This window comes from Aphis gossypii, chromosome 1 (assembly GCF_020184175.1).
Source record: "Aphis gossypii isolate Hap1 chromosome 1, ASM2018417v2, whole genome shotgun sequence".
In the NCBI taxonomy this organism is placed as follows: Eukaryota; Metazoa; Arthropoda; class Insecta; order Hemiptera; family Aphididae; genus Aphis; species Aphis gossypii.
In genome coordinates this window covers 70,207,396-70,234,975 of record NC_065530.1, presented here as the reverse complement: position 1 = coordinate 70,234,975, position 27,580 = coordinate 70,207,396, and the positions used below count along the sequence as shown (strand labels likewise).

The following is a 27,580-nucleotide window of genomic DNA, read 5'->3' as shown; positions in this document are numbered from 1 at the left end:
AAAATCGCAAGTTTAATTTTGATATAAGCTACCTAATCTAATAAAAGTAAAAATGATTTATTCGATAATATTCAGATGAATTTTTATGGTTAGTATTTGCTGAATATTGTTTTTTCGTTAGGTTATTATCATTTAGAATATTATCGTATTAAAATATATTATCAACGGTTATAGATTTTTTTAAACAAAACAAAATAATTATTTTCAAATCAATATTATTACAATAGGTAATATCTATTCGTATTGTTTCGAGCCATAAATAATATAAATAAAAGTAATGTATCATTATATCATTGATCTAATGTGTATCAATATTATAATGGCATAACAGTATGTGACCACGGAATAGAATAGTAAAATTACATAATATGTATAGGTAGTAATATACATAATGATATTATTTTAATTATTCTTGAATACAGTTTTAACACCAAGTCTTTTCCATCAATCAATAACTATGGGTATATTAGAAAACAAAACTCGTTATTAAATAAATGATTTTTAATAACTATATATTAAATTATACATATTATTTATTATTTTGCAAACGTATAATATATAGTTTACAGCGTCAGAAATATAAAGTTTAATGCCACTTTCGGTGTATATACAAAATAGTCGGAATAAAAACATATTTAATGCTTCATAATATTTTTCCGGTTTCACAGGACATGCGTATATATAAATATAATAATAATATTACATGATATTGCACAGTGAAAATATTTTTGACGCGGATAGACTAATGCCATTGTAGTACTCATACGGTTAAATTAAGGTTACACAACATAATAATATAGTATAATGTACCTATATAATATGTTAATATTAGCTATTAAGACATTTTATTCACTATATAATTTATCTATGGTATTCGTCTAACTAAAAAATAAGTACAAACAAATATTAAATTCTATAAAAACATATTAATCGTAATAATAATAATATGTTATATACGAGTACTATATGTAAAAAAATCATAATATTAATTACGTTTTTTTTTCAACTAAATGAGCAAACAGTTACATAGCTATTATATATATAATATATCTTAAGAATCTATACATATACTTAGGCATAATTTATTATAATATTGATTCGATTGACGACGTTTTGCACTATATATTTTGTTGAAATCTATCGCGGTATACAAATCACTCGCGCCTATTATAATATTACTAAACTATTTTACGTAATAGACTATAAAATCGAAAAAAAAATGATATTCTAAAATAAAATAATAAAAATAAAAATACAGTCAATGTGTAGTGGCTTGACACGTAAATAACAACGTGCGTCAGTGTTCCTATAATATGTAACGTCCATAAATATTTATATACGAACACACGCACACACACAAACACACACACCCACACGCATTTATTGTCATACTAACAATATCGCGAAGCAAAAACGCAATGATATTACCTATCATTATAAGGTAAGCGGATAGGTTTTGATCTGTCCTGCACAGTGACTGCGCGTCTATCAAACCAAATTTTTTGATATCGCGTCGACAATTATAATAGCGATAGGTACGTATAATATACTAACGTACTTGTCGGTTGAAATGGCACACGATTGTGATACTATAAAATGTCATAATATGATATAATCCGACCGAACGTCTCGAAAACGAAAGAGGTTAGGTTAATAATATAATATTTATTAAAATAATTATTAAGTTGCGCAATTTAAACGTAAAGACACACACACACAGACATATTATGGCGAATAATAAACGAAGAGTACGTGTGAGTGTGCGCGTGTATGCGTGTGTGAGCGTGTAGTAAGTATATTATAATGTATGTAGAAAAAATAATTTTCAGATATATATTTACAAAAACGATTACTATAAGTATATAAAATACAGGGGCGCGAGGCTTCCTGTTCATTTCCTGGGGTTCGTGTTGTAGTCCACGTACACCCTGACCACCTCACCGGAGTACTTCCTCTGCGACGGCATGAAGTAAAAGTCCGGTTGAAGCTGATCGCCGCCGGCGGACTGCTGCTGGTGCGGCGGCCCGTGATGCGCCGTCCGGTTTGGCGGCCTGTGCGTGTAATAACCGCCGTTGTGGTGGGGCGGCTGTTGCGTGGGCCTGGGCAGCGAGTAAGTGCCCGCGGCCCTGTCCTGGTGGAGCAGCTGCTGTTGGTGCGCGGGCGGCGGAGGTGGGCGGCTGTGCATGTGACGGCCGGCGCCGCCGTTGGCCGCCGCGGCCGCGGTCGCGGCGGGCCTGTGCAACGACCGCGACTCGGCGTAATGGTTACCGCCGCCGCTGCCGTTGTGCGACACCAACTTTGTGGTCAGCGGTATGGTGGAAGTGTGGCTCAACGAGCTGGGCGATTGTTTCTCGTCGCCGTCGTACTGGTCGAAAGCGTAATTGGTGTTAGGTCCGCCGCCGCCGGACGAATAATCCTTCCAAGCGGAATTCACACCACCGTGATCCTGCGCACCCGCAAAAATATATAAATCGTTATTGAATTGTCAATAAAATGTCGAAAATATATTATCATTATTGTTAACGGGCGTGTCTATAACTGCAGGCTTTCCGATACGTATAGAATATTATAGTTGTCGATTCATATGGGCAATGCGACAATCGATTCACTGGCGTAGCGAAATTTTTTGAGGGGAACACAAAAACTCGTATTTTTTCAAGTGACAAAGTTTAATACGGTTTTTTTTTATGTAAGGTTGTATTTGAGATATGAAATTTGTTAAGTTTTTTGGAGTTTACAACATTGAAAAAATAAAATTTGTTCCACGGAATTGCACGACGCCGTTTTCTGCAAAAGTCACTATACCGGAAAGCCTTTTTGTAATAGACCAACAAAAGTCATTGTGGAAACGATAAGCGTGAGAAGTCGACAGGTTAGCGCCAAAAACAACCTTTACGTCATATACTTTCGTATACGATATTCGGCGATACGATAAGAGTAAAAAACGAGTATTATGATGTATAAGTTATAATCTATTGTAATACCATATCGTTTTTAAAGGTTGTTTTCAGCGTAAACAGAATCGTTTTTGGCTAACCGTCGATTTATTTTTTACATTATGTACAGTAAATATAGTCATATTTCGTAATGGTATAATTAGAATTATATTTACAAATAACAAGATAATAAGTGTTATAATTATTTCAATAGTATAATAATAATAATGGTGGTGTGAGTGTGTATAGTATTAGTATAGAATAGTAGTAATAATGAAAGTGGTAGTGTTAATAATAATAATAGGAGCAGTGTTCAAGCGGAGTTTTTTTAAGAAAAGAAAATCATTCCACGATGGAAAAACGCGTTCGTCTATTTCTGTATAGGTACAGCTGGAATATTCTGGGTACAATTTTTATTTGTGTTTCGACCTACATTACTATACCTAGTTGAAATTAAAATAATTTAATACTACGGCAAACAATTCAACGTGAAGTCAACTATTTTTTAATTAATGTATAGTATAGGAATAAATGTACAGTTACTATTTTTCGACGAAATCGTACATTTTTATTACACCGATTATTACCATATTGTTGACTTCTTATGTGAAAAGTGTAACGATAGTAAATAGTAATAATAATGTATAGGTTTTAATATTTGTACTGTTTATATATTCAACGTGTAGACTGTAGTGAGTAGAAAACGTAAATTACTATTATTATGTAACGATTTGTCATTGAACCAACAAAATAGCTGTTAATGTAAAATATTAGTGTGTAAAAACGCAGTTAATGTTATTTCAAAGAAATGACTTAGGCACAAAAAAAAGCGATCGAAATAATATAATAGGTACGCTACAAAATGGTTTGTAAAGAATATAAAAATCTAAAAGGGGGATTAATATTATGTATAATAAGACCTCGAAAGCATAAAAAAAAATATGAAAAAACGCGAGAAAACACCAGCTGCATATATTTATTATATAAGGGAGTCAAAGTCAAAATTGAATTAATGGTGGGGACAAATGACAAAGCAGAAGCAATAAAATACAATTTTTTTATTTATTATAGGTAGGTATTAGTTGAGTTAAAAATCGGCATTTTTAAATAATATTACCATATAAGAAGTAAATGAAAGTTAATGAAATGTATTACATTTTAAACATATCTATACTATCTGCATATACATTATAATGATATATGCCCAATAAGTGAATAAAGTTAGTAAGAAAACTCAAATAGGATAATAGCCATTATAATATGATCATGCGTAAAATAGTAAATGGTGATTCCTTTTATATCATTATAATATATTTTTTAACATATTAATTATATAGATACTCAATTATTTTTGTTTTCACATTAACTAAGAACTTATATTGGCACATGGCCAGATTTAATGCGACATACGTGAAAATTAAAGAAAAGTTTTTACGTAGGTAATCTGTTATTATTATATAATCGTGTGGTTTAAAATTAATTATAAATAATGAAAATGAATGAAAAATGAATTTGTTGGTTATTGTTGTACTAATTAAAAGCTATATTATAATTAAATAATCGATGATCGATGGCCAATACTCAATTTTAATGAACGTATCATTGATTAGATCAATATTTCTAAAATAAAATTGAAATCAATTAAATAGTTTTATTTTTAAATAGAATTGTTGCATATGTAGGTAAAAAAAAAAAAAAAATTGAAACCTACTTTGTTTGCAAAAGTATAATATTGATGAAAATTGATAAAAATATTCAGTCTTTGTGACTTAAAAGTTATAATATATAATAAGGATATCACGCAAAAAGAAAACAGAGAAAGAGACAAAGAAGAAGTATTGATCAGACTCACCGGGTAATATACTTATAATATATGCGTTATGAGTATTTTTATTGATGAATTTTTTTTTTTTTTTTTGATTTTTCTATGTATTTTTTAAATTTTGATTTTGATTTTGATTAGTAACGATGTGTCACGTGTTCCGCTCGGATAGGCGCCCAATGACCGGTGGTGTACATGTAAGGGTCGACAGGTGGCCGATACCCGGCCTGAACTCCAGTCGGGACCGAATAAACCAGCTATACAATAGTTACAAGATTACTGCAAGCTCGCCAAATATAGACGAATAAAAAATAATAAGCCTAATCATGTTATACGACGAAGCTAACAACAAAGTAAAAGCTCTACGAAATAAGCCGTTAATATAGATGTACTACATAATACATTTAAAAATGATAATAATGATCTATAATTTATGATAATAATTTATCGCTGTAAACACAAATGTGTAACAATAACAGAATAAATTACCTTGTGGTTTGGTCTAGGTCTTCGAGCTGTCTTATAAATTGTGCATCCGGCTTGAACGATGGCGATAAACACCAAAGCGGAAATGCATCCTATAACGATCCATAATTTTGTCGTGGACAATAATATACTTTCATTGACGTTTTCTTCTAATGGAATCGTACTGGACACTGTAAAACATGTTATAAAATAATATTATAATCGAATGTACGGAATAAAATAAATAGCGAGCAGTAAGAGCCGAGGGAAGTGTAACTAGTTTCTCGTTATTCACGATTTTCAAATTATAGTTTGTAGAGGTTTTGTTTTATTTATAAAAATCAATTATTTAAGTAATGAAATTTATACATATTATATCACATACATGGAGCTGCTTCAAAAACAAAGTATTTAGGATCCAATGATAGAGCGCCAACATGACCGCTGTTTACGGTACTCCTTAAAACGCGCTCCAATTGTTCGGCACCCTCGTCAGTACCCAATGCACGGCCGCGCGATCCACCGCCACTCTCGTCTAACTCGACACTCATTTTGGCGACAACATTGTCGTTATCCCTGTAATAAAAATAAATACAAAATCACTAAATTAAATAAGATACAACGCAAAACTGAGTAGTTGGATAATTGGTGAATTCGGTTGTAATCGATGAAAAAAATATACTATAGGTACCAAGCACTTAAAAAGAACTCGCGGCATAATTCCAATATAATCAAAGTATTATTATAAATATATATTATAATATTATACGTACTGAGAAAACTCATCAACGCTGATCTTGTAGAACTCAGGCAATTTAGTTAAAGTTTTTTTGAAACCGCTGGTGACTGTGTTGGCTAAGGCATCAAAATCAGGACTTCCAGCCGGGGGCACAACAAAATTTTCACCTAATTTCACCAACTTAATGGCAACATTATACGCCGCTTTTGGCGCGGTTGTGGTAGTGGCTAATTCCCAATCCTCTTCTGAAAACAAATTCAAAAACACGCTCAAGTCAAAAATAAAACTATGTAAACGTTATATAATATTTAGAATCCTTACCGGCACCACAAGGTCTTATGCACACTCTTTCGTTGGAAAACATTGGCAAGACTTCGTGCTTTTTGATTTTTTTATTCACCGGGTTGTAACCCCCTCCTTTGACGATGAACGTTAAATACAAACACTTATCATCCGAAAACATCATATCCTATTATGGTAAAATAATGGTACATTTACAATGTTTACATGTTATGTTAATGTTTAATGCAAATATGCAATAAATTCATAGATATAATTTTTCAATATTATTAACCTTAATAACATTAAATAATTAATAATAATAATTACCTTGGTATCACCGGTCGATCGTTTCCTCATAAAGCTCAACGTCGTTAATCCTTCGGCGGTGTTACCAGTTATATTGCTTAAGTCTTGTGAAGCATCCAATAGTGGAGCCGTATACCCGTTTATCCACGTGTCCATAAGGAACGGCCTTCCAGCTTTATCCACCCATCCAATTATGGCGTCTGTTTGACTCTAATCAGTCACAAAAATAAGAGTTATAAACAAAAATTTAAACGACTTTTTGAAAATTAGGTGTCTATTTTCAAAACCAACTGCAACTAGTATTTAAATTCAATTTTTTTTGCTAAATGGGTAACTTTGTAACCAAACCAAATTGTTTAATTGTCCCTTTGCAGTTAGCAGTTTCGGATTTATCTGATGTTCTTTTTTTTGTATAGCATGTACTGTGATCAAGTCTTAACACTTAACAAATTTACAAATAAAATATAAAAGAACTCATGCAATTATAATATAGTTTATGGTTTGAAAATAAAGTTTATGTCATAGGCGACCCAAGCATTTAATTATATTTCATACTATATCGAATCAATTAGTTGTTTGAATAAATATCTAAATTCAAAATTTTTGTCAATATTTGTGAGGTTCTTGAACTTACCATTTTGTGGTCGTCGGAAAATCCAATACCAGTCCAAGTACTGGTGTGTGTGGTGGTGATTGTGAATCGCATGTAATCGGTCTTCGACGAATAAGTCCATACCACGTGGTACTCGCACTGGCCAGCGGTTACATTACAGCCTTTTGGGGTCGCCCACTGACCGTAACAGTTGCTGGGCGCCGGAGTGGAAACCTGCTGGACTGACGGTTTATTGCGATTGATCAATGAATCATCGGCGTTTTTTGTTGAATCTTGATCGTCAGTCGATGGCTGCTGTCGTCCAGGTTCATCTAAAATAATAAAGTGCGTGAAATTCATATTATTACAAATGGTGTGAAACATAAGAGAATAGTATTTTCTTATATTCGGAATATTATCGTTTTAAAACTAAATACCTATAAATAATTTAGGTTTATACATGCATAGATGCCCGAAGAAATTTTTTTAGGAGGGGGCAATGTTAGGATTTGTTATATAATAAATAGTAATTTATCTGTAAACATTCAATTTAAAAAATATTTTTGAAAATCCAGGGGGGGCAATGCCCCAGCTTACCAGTATACATGATATATACAAAGGTATACCTATTCGCGATTAATATGATGTTGGAGTTTAAAACGTGAATTTAATACCAAACATTAAGTCGACATAGGTGACGGTGCATAAAATACAATGTTCTAGTAAATTTGTATGACTGTGTCACTTGTATAATATGTCGAAAGCCGTGAAAAATGGTCGGTGAACGCATTAGTAAACAATTTTGGATATGAATATTACATCAAAATTTTATATTTATACGATACGATAATTTATAGTTTAATATGAACTACGGTGAACTCGAAAGTCCCAATAAAAGAGAACATATTATTATAATTATAATAATGTTTATTATATGTTTATGAGCGTTCAAGATTCGAGAGCATAGTAAACAAAAAATTAATATAATAATCACGACAACGACAATAACAAATCTAATAATGTATAATAGTGAAATCTATGCCAATATAATATGTATAAGTAATTATAATAAGTATTAAAATTTAGTTTTTTTTGTATAAGATATAATCAATTACTTTTCTATAATAAACTTATATATAGGTATAGCTACTACCTATAGAGTATAGGTAAACGTTCTTTTTTTTGAGATTTTTTAGTAACGATTGCATCAATAATGTGTCAACTATTTTTTTAATAACTGTAAACAAAATGATGTGATAATTACCAAAAAAGTTAATAGAAATCACACCACGCTGAGACCCATGGCCATGATATTTAAGTTCATCTTGCTTGTAAAAATCTTTTACATGAGCGACATCTTTTTCCAGGCCAGATTTTGGTGAATGCTGATAGTTTTTCTGTTCTTGACCCTTAGCCCAAATCACGTGCATGACTTCATCTACGATAGAGTGATCAGAAGGTTCGGTGGCTATAAAAATACAATTTTTTTATTAGAATTTAATGCAATAAAGAAATAATATATATTTAGGTACAAATTAATAAACATTTTAAGTCACCTTTAAGTTTCTTTCTAAAAGCAATAGTTGTTACTCCATCTTTTTCAAATCCAACTGCAGCGATTAAATCATTCTTTCCACCCCAATAGCTGTCCATACGCGGAGTTGATCTAATAAAAAATTTAATAATAAGAATAATAGTAAGAAAAATTTAAAAATAAATCAATTAACCTGTCTCTTGTGTAATAATCCCATACTCTGCTAGATGATCCTCTAGCACTTCCTATCACTAAATCTGTACAATCCATCCCGTTGAAATCTTTTGGAGTGTACGTATTGAGTTTCAGTTCTAAAATATTAGCAATCATAATAAATATAACATGAAAATTAAAAATTGTTGTTATTATTTAACATAATAGGTACATTCTTTTAATCAATAATAAATTACAATTTAATTTCTTAAACCATACGTCATTCATAAAACAATATAAAGAAGTATTTTGATATATTTACAATATGTCATTACAAAATGTGATAATGTTATTAATTTTTTTAAATAAATAATTACCTTTTTTTGTGGGAGCTTCGTGTTGATGTTCATGAGTATGGTCGTGAGTATGATGGTGATGATCGTGGTTGTGATCGTGTTCATGTAAAGAGTGATCGTGGTTGTGATCATGTTCATGTGAAGAGTGATCGTGATGATTATGGCCTTCCTGAACTTTTAGCCTTGGTTCTGGTTCTGATTCTGGTTGAGGTTCTAATCGATTTATTATTTATTATAATATTTTATATAAATAAATAAATATTTCAATATGTTATAGGCAACTTACCATTTGGGGTTGATGCAGATCTAGTATTTCGTAATTGAGCAAATACTAAAAGAAAATATAACAATTTAGTTTACATAATTTTTAATTGAAATGTATTATTATTATTGGTATGAAAATAAAAAATTATATTCAACCCATAGTCAAAATAGCTAGAATTATTATTAATACGCGATTAGTTACAAACACGATTTTTCATTTAGCATGCTACTTGATATTTTCCCTGTTGCACTTAAAAAAACAAATAATAGGTCTGTTTTTACGGGAGTGTTTGCGTTAATGATAGACTTTCCGGTGTTCAGAATTAATCAATAAAATTTAATCATATAATTAAAAATATGTATAGGTATATTAACGAAGTTGGTACGGTAACGTAATTATATTAAGCATCGGATGTTGCTATAAGAGTAGAATGTAGATAAATAACCTAAGTGTTGTAATTCGAAATTAGTCCGAAAAAAGTTGTATTATGTCTAAAAACACACCATTATAATATTATGGAATATTACTGAAACTATTGTTTTAAAATAATTTAAAAAAAATAATAAAATTACCAGGTCTTCCATTTGATCTTAAAGGTGCAGTAGCAGTTGATACTGCAGCTTCCGGTTCATCGGTAGGCTTTGGTTTTTGAAGCCGACCTCTGGTTCGGAAAAATGATGGTTTAGGCCGAGTGGAACTAGCAATGGTTGTTGTTGACAAAGTAGTAGGTTCCGGTGAAGGTTCTGCGCTTGTCGTGGGCTCGGGTTCTGGTTCAGGTTTACTACTTGATTTCGGTCCTGACGTTGGTTTTGGTTCACTCTTTGGTTCTGGTTCAGTTTTTGGTTCAGGTTCACTCTTTGGCTCTGGTTCGCTTTTAGGTTCAGGTTCACTTTTAGGTTCCGGCTCGCTCTTCGGTTCTGGCTCGCTCTTCGGTTCCGGCTCACTCTTCGGTTCCGGTTCGCTCTTAGGTTCAGGTTCACTCTTTGGCTCTGGTTCGCTTTTAGGTTCAGGTTCACTTTTAGGTTCCGGCTCGCTCTTCGGTTCCGGCTCACTCTTCGGTTCCGGTTCGCTCTTAGGTTCAGGTTCACTCTTTGGCTCTGGTTCACTTTTAGGTTCTGGTTCACTTTTGGGTTCAGGTTCACTTTTGGGTTCAGGTTCGCTTTTTGGTTCTGGTTCTGGTTCGGGTTTGGGTATTGCTGCTACAGCTTTTGCTCCCGGCAAGTCTGCTAATGCTGGGAAATTCTTACACTCAGCAGTCAAATCTTTTGGTCGCCAACCTAGCCCTAAGTAACTGGTACTGTTCGCTCTTAACACAACTTCAATTTCGCCTTCTTCTTTGAATATTTTCCAATATAAATGAAAGTCCTTTGAAAGTTCTCTGAATCTGTGATTGCTCAAATCAATTTCATTTGATTTCAATGATGATCCTGAAAAATATTAATACAAAATAAATATATTGTTTTACATCTTTTTAATTTTAATTTATAACATTGTAGCGTTATTATTGATTACTTAATATATTTTGCATTGTTGTACTAAAAAACATAAATGTTAATGCAGTAACAACATTTATACATTTCAAGTAACTATACTTCATTCTATCAACTAGAGTTAGAGTACATACAATGGACTTAATTTACACATATTATCTAAATATGATGAGGCATTTTGAAGGTTGAGTAATGGCTTATATCTTTCACGTCAGTGTCAAAATTTAAAATCACAATATTTGCATCTAACTATGCCGTTATTAAAAACCGTAATAACTGTGAAATTATTAACAGTCTATTATTATATACTTGACATATTGAAATCGTATACCATTTAGAAAATAAAGTGCATGTATGTTATAACTCATTTATGATTTTTAAACGTATTTCTTACGTTTAGTGCACGCTGGTCCAAACCATCCGGGCTCGCAATAACATTGTTTCCTGGGAGCGGACGTTGCGTGGACATCTATACACCTGCCTTGATCACCACAATCGCTGTCTTCAACGCATTCATCTTTATATTGACATCGAGAACCGTAATACAGTTTGTCACACCGGCACTTCGATAACAAGTAACGGCCTTTGCCACTGCAATCTTCTCGGTAATTTTTTTCTAAAAACAAAAGAAATTTAAATAATACGTCGATTCTAGAGAATAGTTAATCACTAATTATAAAAATACGCCATTCAATTAAAATTAATGAATTTATCAAACTTAATTTTCATTTAAAAATTGTTTGGATTTATGAAAAAAAAAATAGCTATTACTTTTTGGTTTAGATCTATTTGCGTTGTTTATGTCTATGTTTATAATTAAGTAGAATATATTTGAAATAAATTTACAAAATACAATGAGATGATATTATTTTTTATATTTTCATTAAAAGTTTAACTACGTATTTAAATATTCTATAAAGTAATAAAAACCATGGGTATTAAAAGTTTACTGCAACAATTTGCAATGAAATGGTGAACTGCAGGAACCTCTAAGCTAACTAAGACTAAATTTGATTTATATTGTAGAATCTCGATAAATTGAAATTCAAAGAATATATGTAAGTATTTTACGATTTGTGATAAATATTTGATCAAATGAATACAAAATTCGCTGACTATTGCTACATTTTATGTATAAGGTATACCTATCAATTACGGGTAATAATAGCTATTATATGACAAATATAAGCGAAAAAAAAATTACTGTTTTTGATATCGACATCAGCGCATGACCAAAACCTGTAGCTATTGCCCCATTCTAATGCTTCTCTGAGTAATCTAATGGTACAATCTTCACAAACGAAATCTCCCGGTAACTGAACAACGTACGATTGAGCTCTGGAAAAAATAAACCAACAACAGCAATTAATGAGGATCGTCTTCATAACGTGATAATGTTAAATTATTATTATTATTTATACTGAATGTAATACAATAGATTATTGTTGTTGATGTATTATTGCAAAATAATTATCGAGTACTTAAAAAAACAAAATGTGATGTAACGATTTTACAGTCATAGTTTATACACTTTCTCTATTCAAGTCAAAAATTCAATTCTACAATAATATTAGTTAGGTACAATACTATTGATTTACATGATAAATAAAAAAAAAATGTTAATTAATTCATTATTAGATGAACGATTCATTGAATATAGACTTTAAAAGTTATGTAATAAATATTATAGCAAAGTTATATTAACAAAATATATATATATATATGCGTAAATAATATATAGTTAATCATTACTTATAGGAGTATTGACTTATATAGAATATACTATATAGATACATTTATCTAGATTTACTTATATATTATCTTATGTAGATAAATTGTATTTAAATCATATTCATTTTCATGAATTATATTTATTTCATTTTACTAAAATTGTTCTTTATTCAATAGTAGAGTCAACAATCGACATATTTTATTAATATTGTAATAAACATTAATTTTATCTACTATATTATCTGGATAAAAGTTTATCTTTATTTACCTAACCTAGATAAATGTTAAGTTTGAACTTTTATCTATGTCTAAATCAATGTATATAGAATTATTTGTAATGAAATGTTCATTATCTATTCTCAACAGTGATTATAGGTTCATATAAAATATATTATATTATATATTTTAATTTGAAAGCGGGAAATTAAATATCCAATTTTAAAGTGTAAATATCAATTCGTATAATTTATTATATACTACTCAGTACTTACTTATCTGAGTCGAATTAACGATTTATATAGAAAATAAGTCTTTGAAATTTAACAAACCTCTATTACCTATATTTGATAAAAAATGTAATTTATTGACTTATGTGTACATTAATTTACATCTAATAAAAATAAAGTTTTTACAATACACAAACGATTGAAATTTTAATACATACATAGTTATATAATATCAATAAATTTAAAGCGAGCTACAATAACTGCACAGTGAACCGATAATTTCCAGATTAGTAAATATAATATGAATACGAATATTATAATAGTACTATATCAAATTACAAATATGAAATATGAAATAAAACAATAGGACATTATAAAAAAAACATATTACCTTAATCAAGTTTGGGAAGACAAAATAAGTAGGTAAACAGGTAATTATTATAGATAAAATTACCAAGATAATTTAAATAAAAATAAAATCACCACAACTTTATTTAAATCGTTATATTATATTAAAACAGCGGTTCCCAACCCATGGGCCGCGAGCAGCATGGTACTGGGCCATGAACCATATAATATTAAATATATATTATACATTATATGCATATGAATACGTATATACTATATTTAGTATATAGGTATGCTATTAGTAGGTCTCAAAGATTTTTTTTTACAAAATTGGTGATCCGCACAACTAAAAAGGTTGTTCGTGTTACGTAATCTTTTAAGGAACACTATTTAACAGTGAATCAGAAGTCTATAATTTAGTAATTAATATAATATAGGTACTAATAATTAAAATATTTTTTCGAAAAAGTTAGATAATTGTTATGTACCTACTTATAGCCCTTATGAATAAAATATTAACCCTGATGGTTTAGAATCGGCACGATTTAAGAATGAATAATCACATATCAAACATTACAATCGTTAATTTGCGAATGTCTTATAAAGAGAGAGTCTTCTATAAAATGTTTAGATTGTCTAGGGGGAAAGGATGAACTATTAAAATGTTAGCCCTCATAATTGTTAAAGACTATACTAATTATATTAAATTATTATTTATTAGATACGGAAATAATAAGATCAGAAAATATATTTTCTAGTATAAACGTTGAGACATCTCATGTCTTGCCATATAATATATTAATATGATATAATATTAAACGTTATATAACTACCAATACATATGTATTGATAAATTAATAATAAATTAATCAATTCATATAGGATAAAAGTGGATCTGTACAACTGTTGATATACTGGATAGACAGGTAATTGCATATACAATATTATTATGGTTTGAAAATATGTTTCATTTACTATTATGGTTTTTATCTAGATTTAAAATGTATAATTAAGTATGAGAAAGTATTAGAAATTTATATTTTAATTTCGAATAAGTGAAATATATACCAACATAAGGTATGCTAAATGTATAATATAATATCAGTTACCTATCTATACTTATAATAACAAAATAGTAATTAATTTTCAAATCGTCCACTACTTGTAACAAATTGGATATTGTTAAAACGATTATTGTTTAAGAACAGAAATGTCTATATTTGAGTATTTTACATTAGTACATTTTCGATGACTTAAATTTATTATGTTAAAAGCAAATAAAATATACAGCTCTATATAAGGTGTCATGTTAGATATGTAAGATAATTATTACAGAAAATACAAAGAAAAATATTTGCTGAAAATATGACTCATAACGATAATTGTCTATTATTGTGTTTTGTCCTTATCATCCCATAAAAACAAATAGTGCTTAAATATTTATGTAATTATATCATGCAAGCACGGATTGAGTGAAATACATTGTGTTGACTATACTTAACATCTATAATTTATACCTTTTATATTGAAAAATATTACATTTTAAAATAAACTAAATAAACATATTTAGAATACGGTGTATCATATAATATTATATCATTATGAAAATATCATGTAGTAGTTGTACTTCTACTGGTATTGTTTTTATCGTTACCAGACCGTATTTTTGACTATTGTCTAAAATGGAACATATAGATAAAATAGGTAACGTGAATAATTTTACATGCTTTAAGTTTCCAAAATTCATGTAGTTTTTTGAAATATTAATATTTAATAGGTATTTTAAAAATACTAAGTTGATGAAAATATAACATAAGATTAGTATATATTTAATATTTTGAACCATATCTATTAGATACTGAGTTGTTATAATTTAAAATGTAAATATTAATATTAAAACAGAGCGGAGTGATGAATTTATGGATTTTGAATTTTGAATTTTCTTTGATAATAGAAGATGTAAGTTGAAAATATTGTTATATGTATTTTTTTGATTAATGTTTTATTGTTATTTTCAGTTTATGTTGCAGTATACTGTAATATTTACTCTTGCTGATGTTACTATCAAATTGGAAATAGTATTTTATTAATAGTGTATTAATAAATTACAGAATATTTTTTTATTAATTGAGTTATTTATTTAGTATAAACAAATGTACCTATTTATATTCATGTTATGTCGTTCATATTTAAGCGAATTTTATTTCTTGAACATAATATTATGATATACCTACTAGGTATTAGGTATTATATAAAAGTATAATAATTTTTATTTTTTTATTCTTAGTTCTGTGTAATAATACCTAAAAATTATATTTTATGTAAGTATGAAAGTACCTAATCAAGTGTTTAAGCTATTAAATTATACTATTTAAAAACAAGTATAATTTTGGTAAATTACTTTAAATATAATAATAGTAATTAATAACTGTATTGAATAATTGTATATTAATAATTAATATTATATAAAGTTAATCAATGGTGGTATTATTAATATTATTTCTTGACAGTTGACAGTAAGTAATTTATAAAGAGATGTCATGTGTATATGCCAAAAAGCCAATATAGTGATAGGGACAAGAACAGGACTGTATTTTTTTGGAGCTTAGAACTAGTATCATCCCCTAGAGGACTTAATTCGGACTTTTTGGTTACATGTTATATATTTGGTTATTTTCATTGAATTTTAGTTTAACTAAATGATAACTGTTATAATTTTTCTTATCTTTTATAGAAAGTTTCCTAATAATTTTATACCTCACTATTAATACTAAAAACTGACCAACTAAAAATGTTTTATTTTATTTATTGATGTTTTTTTTTTATAAGAAATATTTTTAAGTGTGAATCAATTTAAACAAAATAAATCGTTTAAATGGAATTATAGAAAATGACGATGAATTATAATTTATAAATTAAATTTGTCAAGGCATAAAAATTACCATAGAAATCTATCATGGCATTTTAGCTTAGATTATTGTAATGAAGTTATGAAAGTATTTACGTAAATAAAAATAAAATAAAGCATATCAAGTATGAAATAATAATCCGAAATGAAAAATATAAACGTTTTCATCAAAGATCAGTTTTTTCATAAGTCTACATTATTATATTATTGTATTGTATTATATTGTAATATAAAGGAGTAATAAAAATATATTATGTCCTAGGCTATGTGACGAGTTTTGTTCATCACTACCAATTTGTACATACGAGGCTTATTGTACACTTATTATATCAAACTCAATCATAGTATTATACGTACTTAAATCATAGAAGTTTATTTTACTATAGGTATACTGATTTTCCTGCTGTCACACAATTTGCAAGGATAACAAGGTACCCACCACACCCACCACGGTCCACGACTATTGATTTCATTAGGGTATTTAAAAGACAGATATTTATAGTTCTAATAACATTAATGTTAAACTAATTTATTAAAATATACATAATAATGCATTATATATATCAGCTTCTATAAATGTCTATGAATGTATATATCAACGAATAATGATCAAAGAGCGTAAAAAAATAATTTTAAAATAGGTTAGGTTAGGTTTTGTTACCATTTAAATTTTCAAATAGGTGTAAACAATCTTTTTTACTGGGTGTATACTAGTTTGTTTAAATAAAAGAATATATTCATATTATAAATTTTTACGTACAAAAATATTGTGATACACTTTACATGAAAGAAATAATTACATAATTATATTTCAATATTTGTATATATGTTTAAAAAACCTTTAAAATGACATTTTTTATATTAATAGGTAATAAGTGCGTACTATAATTTTAATAATTTCTATTAAAACATACTTCGACATAGTTTCCTTCTGGTTTACTACAACACGAATTATTTCCACCACAAAAACGTCAACGACAATAATAATTTATTAGGCATAATTTCTATACGCAATTCACTTCCTATAACTGCCGTTACATAGTAAAATGGACATTATTACTTCAGAGATCTATTGAAATAAATATGGATAAAATATGAAAATAGTTTCAATTTTATCATAGAATTGAAATGTGTTTTTTAATTCTACAATATTATAAAATGTGATAAAACAAACAATCAAATTAATTTGCTCATACTTCAAGATCTTAATTGTATACACATTACAGAAATAATAGGTTTTATATTTTTTATAATTATAAGTTAAGTGGACTTGGTTAACAAAAAAAAGCTATTATTTCTCGTTCATGACGACACAAGAAAATAACTATTGCGGTGTAAGTCCACTCTCTAATGTGGTAATGAAATAAGTAGATAACTATATGTAATTAATAAAATAAAATACGACAGCTACTACTCAAAAGAATGCGGTTTATTTGGTTTTAGAAATTATAATTCGATTTTATGATTTTAAGCTGAGCTTGTAATTTTTGTCTTAAAATGATGAAATTGAATTGATTACGATTGACATGAAATAAATAACTTTAAATAAAATATAATTTTTCAAAAATATAAACGTCAATTTTTTCATTGGTGTGATATTAATATATTATAGATATTTTCTGTAAACTTCCTGAACCTATACTCCTATCATCACATGGGGTAATTACATAGCAATCGTTTGGAAACACAAAAGTAGCTAGTCTGTTCCTTTTATATATTCCCATAGTCATGCATTATGACCAAGCCGCGTTAAGGTTATTATTTAATAATATTATCATTGCATGGATTTTGCCTTGACATCTTTAACTCGGTCCGAAATCGTGAACAGTGGGAACGGCCGTCGTTAAAGCACACGCTTATATTATTGACCGTCACTGAGGCGCACTGTTCATAAACAGGAGTTTAGTTCTCTTTCTCTGTAGTTATCCCACCAAAAATTTAATTCAACAACATTAAACTCGACATATTATTATGGACAGGGGAGTAGATATAATCAAAGAAAGCATGTTTTATTATTATATATGTATATATTATATAAAAAAAATATCTGGCCCGCGCGTATCCCTCTGTCCATCATTTCGTTCAGCCAAGTTCCATTCTTATGTCAATCAATAACAAAATTGGTTGACATGATAATGTAACGCGTACCTACGTGTATTTTCGTTTTTTTTTCAATAGCCAAGACGTAAATATGTATCAACAACGGTCAACGAGATTAAAATATAACTACAGTGACTCGGTGAGAAAAATGGCGAATTTGTTTCTCTTTGTATATGATATAAGTCTAGCCAATCGTCTATAAGTGTTATCATAACTAAACATCTAAAATACAATAAACTTAAAATATTATGATAGGTAATTACTACCAAGCATAGAAATCAAATCAAAATATATTCACTTCATTCAATAGTTATTCAATAGTTATTTATTATACATGCAATATTATTATTTATAACACAATCAAGTAGGTACTTGTAATACAATAAATACATTAATATATTATAATTTTATTTAAAATTTATATTCATATAAAAATATCTTTTAAATTTGTTTAGTATGCAGTTATTAATTATTATAGTTAATTAAGCATAATCACAGATTGTCAGACATATTTATTAAAATATATATAATTAAGTACAATAAATTTATGTAGGATATGAGTTTTTGTTAAAACTTATATATTCGAATAACTTGTTTATTATATTATACAGTACAATGCATTATTATTGTATAATATATTATCACGAGTATATACTTTAAAAATAATTATAAACAAATTAACATTAATTTAATTTCTTTTAAAAATAATGTGTGAATTTTATATAATTAATAAGAATTTAAAAATTTTATTTTATTAACAGTAATTTTAGTTTTAATTAATAATTTTAATCAAGGTTTGTAAATTAACAAATTTAAAAAAAACAAAAGAATTCATTGATTTTATTACGTTTTTCGTGTTATGATTATACGATTTAAATGTTAGTATGAAATGATTTTATAATACGTTTTAGGTAATGGAACACTGAAACGAAATGCAGCGATTACGATTCTTATAATTCAAATATTAAATCTAGTTGAGTGGTAAATCGTAAGTAAAATACTCAAAGTATAGGAATCTAATTAGCTAACTATTTTGGTTGATTGTTTTGTGTCATATTTATCCATTAATAATCTAGTGAAATTCGAATAATTCATAAATGGATTGTAAACTTAAATTAATTTCACTTTAGAAGACTGGATGTAAATATTTTGATAGGCATGAGTAAAATACTCATACATTAGGCTATTTATTTTTTAAGTTGACGGGTTTTTAGACACGGAAGACCTCTAAATATGCTATAGCCTTTAGTATCTAATAATATTTATTACTAAAAATAGCAACATTCCTAGCTAGTAATTTTATGGTTAGTTGTTTACATCACTATCGTTCAAGTCATGTAATAAACCATACAAACAAACAATTTGGTGTCAATAAAAAAGAAAAAATATGATGATGATGATGGAAAGTAAAAGTAAAAGACATGTATTCATCTATTCTAATGGTTAATAGTATACAAATATAACGGAAATATAATTTATGTAGGAAAACTATAAACTATTTTGTATCAAATTTATAATAAAATTTATTTACATAATATTATTGTTGAAAAGTAAATATCACACATTCATATTATATTATGTAATATATATCTATTCAATTGTATACCTAACTAAAAATCAATATTAAAAATTGATATATACGATACAGTATACAATTATTATAATTATATTATGCACTACGCAATACGTGCCTTAGTATCCGTTTCGTAATTACAATGGAATCGTAGTATGTATATCGTAGTTAAATCCGTCATGATATAGCAAAGCTTTTAATTTTGAACCAATAAACTATATTTTGAAAACTCCATTGTTTTGTTTATATACATAAATATATATATATATAGTATAAAACGTAAATTATTAAAATACAAGTGTCGTAGTACTATATACAATAAGGTTATTAAAGAATCATCCAATATAATATAAGAAAAAAGTTGCCTCAGGATATGAATATTGAGTTCTCACTTTATAATGATTTTTTGGCGTTATCATTGTTAAGTTCTAGTATCAGGCCCAACCTATACTGTTACAGAGATAGACGTTGGCGTGAAACGTCTACTTTCTAAACGAGCTATGCAACAACTACTTTTACATGTGTAATTATGAATATTTTAAACACTATTCATAATATGTATTTTATAACGATTAAGTAGCAATTAATTATAATTTTTTTATTTTGCATGTCCGAAATTAATAATTCTAAATACAACTTGAAAACATTAAATATAAATTACTCAGCAAATTTTTAATTTAAGATTTATTTATATTTAAATAGAGAATTTAAAAAAATATATAAAAGTATATTGCGTGTTTACATTTATTTTTATATTCATTTAATTTACATAGGTAGTATTTTATTATGAGTTTATGAGTTACATGATTCAATGTTCGAGATTTTTTATAGTAATCACTTTCTTTATCACCTTATTAATAATAATAAATTAGTACAAATCATCAAATAATGACTACATTTCGAAGATGGGACCATAAACAATCCATAATAATTTTATTCATATACATAGTAACTATTTTCCTGTAAATAGTTGCGCTACTGGATTTAAATCATATTTTATAGTAAATACATATTGTTATTTGTTAAAATAACTTTCATTATATGCATAATAAGCATAAGATTTTATATATTATATTCCATTTTTTTTAATACGAATTGGGTGACAGTCCAAAAAACTAAATATGTAATAATTTTTTAAACGTTTTATTTAATTTTTTACTTTAAAGATAATAATCAACATCACATTACTAGTAGTACATTACTTATCTTAATTATAATTATAAAATGTACTCACGTTGCGTCGGTTCTCAAAAAATCAGAATCTTTCGTGACTGGAGTTAAATCCAATACTGGCCTCTGGTAATTGTCTAGTACTTGAAGTTTGATTCCTCCCTTTATAAATAATAATAAAAACATCAATGAAAATACTCATTTCATTTAAAATAACACATAGTATCTAATTAAAAATAAATAAACGCTACGCGCTGCAACTTTACAGCAATTTAGAGAAAATTTACGATTTATAGAAATAATTGGACAATCAACAAGTAAAAGTGGAATATATACACTTGCAAACCTCACAAGTATAAGCCTACGTATAGTTCGTAGTATAAATCTGTGCATATATGTGTTTAAGTGTGGCGCTTCGATTCGAGTCAGTGACCTTATACACTCTAGTGATTCCTAGTGCTCTCGAAACTCCACCAAAGATCGTACCGACAGGAATTCTTGGAGAAAGTAATGAAAAAACATACGAGGTTGATAAAAAACTGGAGAATATATCTAAAAGCCGTTAAGCGACTGCAGCTATAGTGTAAAGAAATAACTCAAGGCAACACACGCGAAAGTTACATATAGGTAGGTATACTTATAATATTATTGGATCTATTTTTTTTTTTTAATCGCGAAATTCTGTTGATCTGGTTTGAACAGCTTCTGCTGCAAATCAAACGGGTTTACATGTGTATCTACGTTAACAGTAGGACACGATGAGAGGCTATTTTTTTATTTGTTCTGACGTAACATAATCTAACATACAGCATTTAACTTCATCTAACACCGTATAGACACGAATACAGTCATACAGAAAGAGGGTTCTATAAATTTAAACCCTCAGAGAAATGTTAAGCGAATACTTTTGTACTTGTAACTTATATTTATTACGTTGTATGACGTACGTTACACAATCCCGTTTGCTCGTGGATTTTAAGACGACGATAACGATTATAATTTCATAACTACGGTTTTTTTTCTGTGTATGTATCACCTGTCAGATGCATATATATTTAAATTTTTATAAATTAAATTAATAGTCAACTAAATATTTTTGACTGTGTTGAAATGGTTTATAAAAATGACTTATTATAAGCTACAAAATATGAACAAATCAAATTATTAGGTGGTAATGCACATTATAATATACTATGACAATAATATGCGATAAAATAGTAAACTTTTTTTTTACTTAAGTTTGTACATCATAATATAGATAGAAACTCGTGAAGTCAAATCGTGAACTAGAAAAACTGTATGTCGTATACGTGACAAAAGAATACTACCTCAAAAGACTCTGAATGTAATATAATATAATAGATTTAACAATACCACGGCACTATATAATATAGAATCATTTAAAAAATACAATTAAAGATTTATTTGCAGCAAGTTTTTTACTGCCGGTAGAAGGACTATCAAATTGCATAACCGTCTATTATTATATATATTTATTATTGTCTACCCTTACACAAACGACTAATTAATAATAATACAATGCGCCTATAATCACCCTGTAAACACAGAATATCGTGCGGCTCCGACAGAGGCTGGATAGGTAAACATTATATTTTTATTGCACTATATACGGAGTGGAGGCCGTGCCACGACGGTCTAAAGTAATAATGATTAGCGACGGTGATTAATAACAATATTAACGTCCGGGGATCCTCGTTGAGCTTGCGCAATCACCTATTGTCATCGCGGAGTTTTCACTCGCACAGTCCGCCGCCGATAGCTAAAGACATTTCGTCGACACATTAGGTCGTGATCTCGGACGGTATATACAGCTAGTGAGAGTATTACAGAGCTATTAACTTACCCGGTGAGGATACGCCAGGTGCCATGTGATGTTAAACGACGAACCAGACATCAACGAAGTCTTGACTGAGCCTGCGAATAAAAAAAAAACGAAAACGGTTAAATTACTTTAATATTACGTGATTCGTGTGACTAGCTTTCCACAAAGACTTATACGGACAATATTGCAATTTGATTGTTGTACAACTATACAGCACTCCACACACTCATACACACACACACAAAATACCTTTGAAAACTTTTGAAGTACCTCTACCTATGAAACGTTTAATTCTATTCCGTGTAACTACCACGTACAAAAGGATTGAACTAACGTTGAAAAATTACGGTTGTACTGTACAGTAAACGATACTTCAATGCATTTCCGTAGTTCAACGACGCATACTGCAGTGTTAGTTCTCATCGTATATACCCATTACCCATCCATAGCCAACTTACAAGTACACGACCTACTCCTTTAACCTCCTCTTATCCAAACTTAAACACATTTTAATGTATACATAGTAGATAACGGTATTTAAGTACTTATCTTATTATAAAATTCTATACACTTGCTAGACCTCCTTAGAATTCTCTAGAAACGCACGTAAATACCCATTTAACTTATATTTTAATTTGAGTTTAGTTAAACCAAAAAACTTTATACATTTTACTAATGGCGAATCCCTAATAATTTTCCAGAGTTATATTTCAAAAACTAAAACCGCCGTTTAATAGTTACTACAAGAAGACGACTTATTCGTAACAGCAATATAAACGATAAAATCTATTTTGTTGAGTTGAAAATATTATAAACAACATACTCCATGAAATGAATATAAACGATAATAATATCATCAAATTTCTAATTCGACCCGCGCGAGCTTTCTTTCAGAGGTATTTGTTCCTGGTCTAGAAAATCTGCATTATATTTGGGCTATGAGATATTTTGAAAACATCGCAAAAATATTTTTATGTGACGTGCTTTGAATGAATAACTATACGGATTTGAAAGCCGATGACCGTCAAATGAACACACCCTGGCGTGCATTAATCGCGATCCGCAATAGGTACAGTGTTTATAGGTCTGTTTAAAAATACTCCTGGCCACAGACGCGCATACCGTACGCGCGCTGTAAGTGCGAAATTGAATGACGTTCGACACTCTTAAACAATAACAGTAAGCATTACCAGCGCGTGTGTCTTTGGCACGCCACGGAATGCCGATTTTTTAGGTCGTCGCGTGCCCGTCGGTCCACGCCGGTATGCATAAAAATAACAATAATATGATATTATATTATTGCGTCTGTATAATAACGCGAGCGTATATCATATTATATTCGTTGTGGTTAGACGCTATGACAGAGTGTCGTATACGTATATAGGTACTGCTATACAATGCTCGCACCGGAGACCTACTGACCTTTTATAATATTTCCGTCGCCCACTGAACGTGCGTAAGTTTTCGCGTCATGCAGCCGGCATAAGCGTATGCAGGCATGCAGCTCGCAAGTATTCCATTGTGCGCCGCGAACGGTTTCGGAACAAAAGCTGAAGAAATGAAGTAAAACGCCAATCTTCTATAGGGTAACGCGTGACGTAACTACCGTCGAAATAATATCGTAGGTTGTATAACGACGACGATGATAATAATAATAATAATCTTTGAAATCAGTATTGTTTTAAATCCCGTCGGGTTTCTAGCTCAGCTAGATCACTATAAAATTATGTATAGTTTCGACACCTGCGCCCGCAACACGTTACGGCGGACGTTTACTGCGAATAATTTGAAATGATAATAATTAAATAGCCGCGCGTTATGATCTTATAACGCAAATGAGTTGTAATGTTACTGATCGCAGCAAACTACAATAACAGATGTGATATTGTATTTTATTTTAGTTTTTATTTTGACCTGATTACCCGATATCACTGATCTGAAACTAAAGTATTAATGAAATATAATATTTATTAAATTCTGATGTCATACGAAATCGGCACGTGATCCAAATACATTATATCGAAATCGCAGAACCGTGTTCTGTTGTTGAACACTATTGCGATTTACAAAATCCGTTTCAAACGAAATGTAATAAAATTTCAAAAGCATACATTATTTCCATTTATATTCTTTAAGTAAGTCACCACAACTCACAAGACACGATGTACACAGATGTAAGTATCAGATAGGTATGTCCGTCCATGTATAATATGCATCATATACTTGCCGTGTCCTTCAGAGTTCAGATAACACGCCATACTATCATAACCAGTAACCACAATAAACGTCTTACACTCGGAACAAGCTTATATTTTACATGCGTAGGTACCTATAGAACACGTCTTGTGAACAGAATATTTCACTTTTTTTCTTAAAACTTATAGATATTTAGAAAAAAAACAACTAGATCATTTACAGGTGCGGATTACATAATGTATACATGCTTTGTGAAAACGTGTGATTTGCGTAGGCAACATGTTTCCCGAGTAATTTCAAGGTCGCAGGAAAGAGGAGGCGTATTGGTATTGCACCTAATACGCTTATTGCACCGCGCATTACTTATGCGAGAAAAATGCTTACCAATTATGAGTAAGAGAAATCAAACTGTTCAAATATCATAAAATACCTACATACTATAAAAAAAAACAAAATTTATAATTCAATAAATTCAATAAATTTGATATATTATATTATATAACTGTACAACTTCAGTGTATAAGGCTGTATGTGTTGAATATTTAAACATAATATTATGTAAATTGTGACAAAATTACAGGTAAGGAAAAAAAATTATGGGATTCAAAAAGGTAAATATACATCAACTACGCCGGACGATATAGAGGTACAAAAAAGGTAATAAATTATAATTGCGATTATTGAAGTTTAAAAATAATAAACGATATCATTTAATACTTTAATATTTTACGATTTTTGAAATTGCAATTTATTTTATGTGTTATTATTCTATATTTTTGATTGTATTCAAGACTTAATAATTTAATTCAATTAAATTGTCAACAAGTATTTTTGTGGGTTTTGAATTTTGATAGTAACTTATGTTAACGTAAACATTTATTATGTACTTTTTTTGTCTATTTAATTGAAATAAAATATCTAAAATATATTATAGTACCTACCTACTTATATAATATTATATTTTCCTGGTGCAATCAATGTATAGATTATTAATTATTAATTTGTGATAAATTTACGGGCGCAAAACATGTATAGATTTCAGATAGGTATAGTCTAGAAAATCGGTGCAATTGACGAACGCCGGAATATTTTATATTATTGTTTTAATTTAATTTCACTTGTTTCGTAATTACATTCGAACGCCATCTCACACAAATGCGAGATTAATATAATTATGCCAAACCTTTTAATTATTCTATACAAATATACGCAAAAATATATAGATAAAACTAATTTTAATTAGTACTTTTCTTACTAGTTAAATGTCTATGACGACGTTATTATTGATGATACATATAATATGTTTCTAATCAATATAATGTAAAATTATTTTTGATATTGATTAATTCTTACAAAATCTAAATATAGATAGTAAAAATTATGTATCATTAAAAATTAATGAACTGGTAGTTAGTAAAATTTTTTTTTAAAGATTAACAATAAAAGTTTAATTTATTTTTATTTAGAATCTACTGTTTAAAAATTTAAACATACAAAAATACTACATAAACCATTCAAGATTTTACTGTTGTATAAATAATCATTTAAATTGACCTTTAAGATAAAAATACTTTAATTTTTAAGTACATGAAAGATGTTTTTGATTATTTCACATAATAATTAATGAATTAATGAGTTTGTTTGCAGATAAATTATACGTAGACATAATATAGATAATAAATAAAAGTGAAAGTCAGAGATGTAGTACTTATGAATAGACTATTAAAATCATTTAGCAAGAACAGTATAATATTCTTATTTGTAATTAAAGATATAAATATGTTAGTTCAAACTGAAATGAATAGCAAGTACTTTTATACTTATTGTAAGTTAAATAACAACTCTTAACATATTGTTAAAATCATTTTACTAAAATATAAACTTATATATTAGTTAAAACTTGAAATTATAATAAAAAGTACAATATACTTAAAGTCTTCAACTAAAAATCAATTCTATGATAAACTAAAATCATTTGAAGGACGAGTATGACTTATCATGAATCATGATGTATCTATTACATACAAGTATTGAAGTATGTCTAATCAACAAAATATTTTAAATTCATACGAGGTATATTAAAGGTATAGTAAACATAATATATTTACTATAAAAAACTAATACACAGATACATTTCCAGTGTTAACGAATACAACACATTTTTTATAGTTTTTATCGAAATGTTTAAGTATTTAAATAATAGTATTATATTTATGTACAATTCGTGAATAATAAATAAATATATATTTTTTCATTAAGGAGATCTTGTTCAGTTGTTCTTAATACTGTGGCAATATAGAAGTGAAATTACTATTTACTGTTCAT

General features: G+C 28.7%; 1 protein-coding gene across 2 annotated transcripts in view; it reads right to left on the bottom strand.

Moving 5' to 3' along the window:
• Positions 1 to 483: 483 nt before the first annotated feature.
• Positions 484 to 27,580, bottom strand: part of LOC114125150 (uncharacterized) — a 43,703-nt gene continuing 16,606 nt past the window's right edge. Inside the window, exons 3-19 of one of the 2 annotated variants that reach the window (XM_050198718.1) lie at positions 23,081 to 23,151; positions 21,281 to 21,378; positions 12,145 to 12,278; positions 11,335 to 11,556; positions 10,023 to 10,877; positions 9,472 to 9,516; positions 9,207 to 9,398; positions 8,870 to 8,987; positions 8,699 to 8,808; positions 8,407 to 8,610; positions 7,185 to 7,474; positions 6,572 to 6,760; positions 6,284 to 6,431; positions 5,997 to 6,207; positions 5,609 to 5,799; positions 5,248 to 5,414; positions 484 to 2,446 (exon numbers count right to left, since the gene is read on the bottom strand). In XM_050198718.1, the coding sequence (XP_050054675.1) occupies positions 1,892 to 2,446; positions 5,248 to 5,414; positions 5,609 to 5,799; positions 5,997 to 6,207; positions 6,284 to 6,431; positions 6,572 to 6,760; positions 7,185 to 7,474; positions 8,407 to 8,610; positions 8,699 to 8,808; positions 8,870 to 8,987; positions 9,207 to 9,398; positions 9,472 to 9,516; positions 10,023 to 10,877; positions 11,335 to 11,556; positions 12,145 to 12,278; positions 21,281 to 21,378; positions 23,081 to 23,151 (3,800 nt within the window). In that variant the 3' untranslated portion in view covers positions 484 to 1,891. Of the gene's footprint in view, positions 2,447 to 4,823; positions 5,016 to 5,247; positions 5,415 to 5,608; positions 5,800 to 5,996; positions 6,208 to 6,283; positions 6,432 to 6,571; positions 6,761 to 7,184; positions 7,475 to 8,406; positions 8,611 to 8,698; positions 8,809 to 8,869; positions 8,988 to 9,206; positions 9,399 to 9,471; positions 9,517 to 10,022; positions 10,878 to 11,334; positions 11,557 to 12,144; positions 12,279 to 21,280; positions 21,379 to 23,080; positions 23,152 to 27,580 lie in introns of those variants that run through there. The other variant, XM_027988672.2, reaches the window with a different exon arrangement.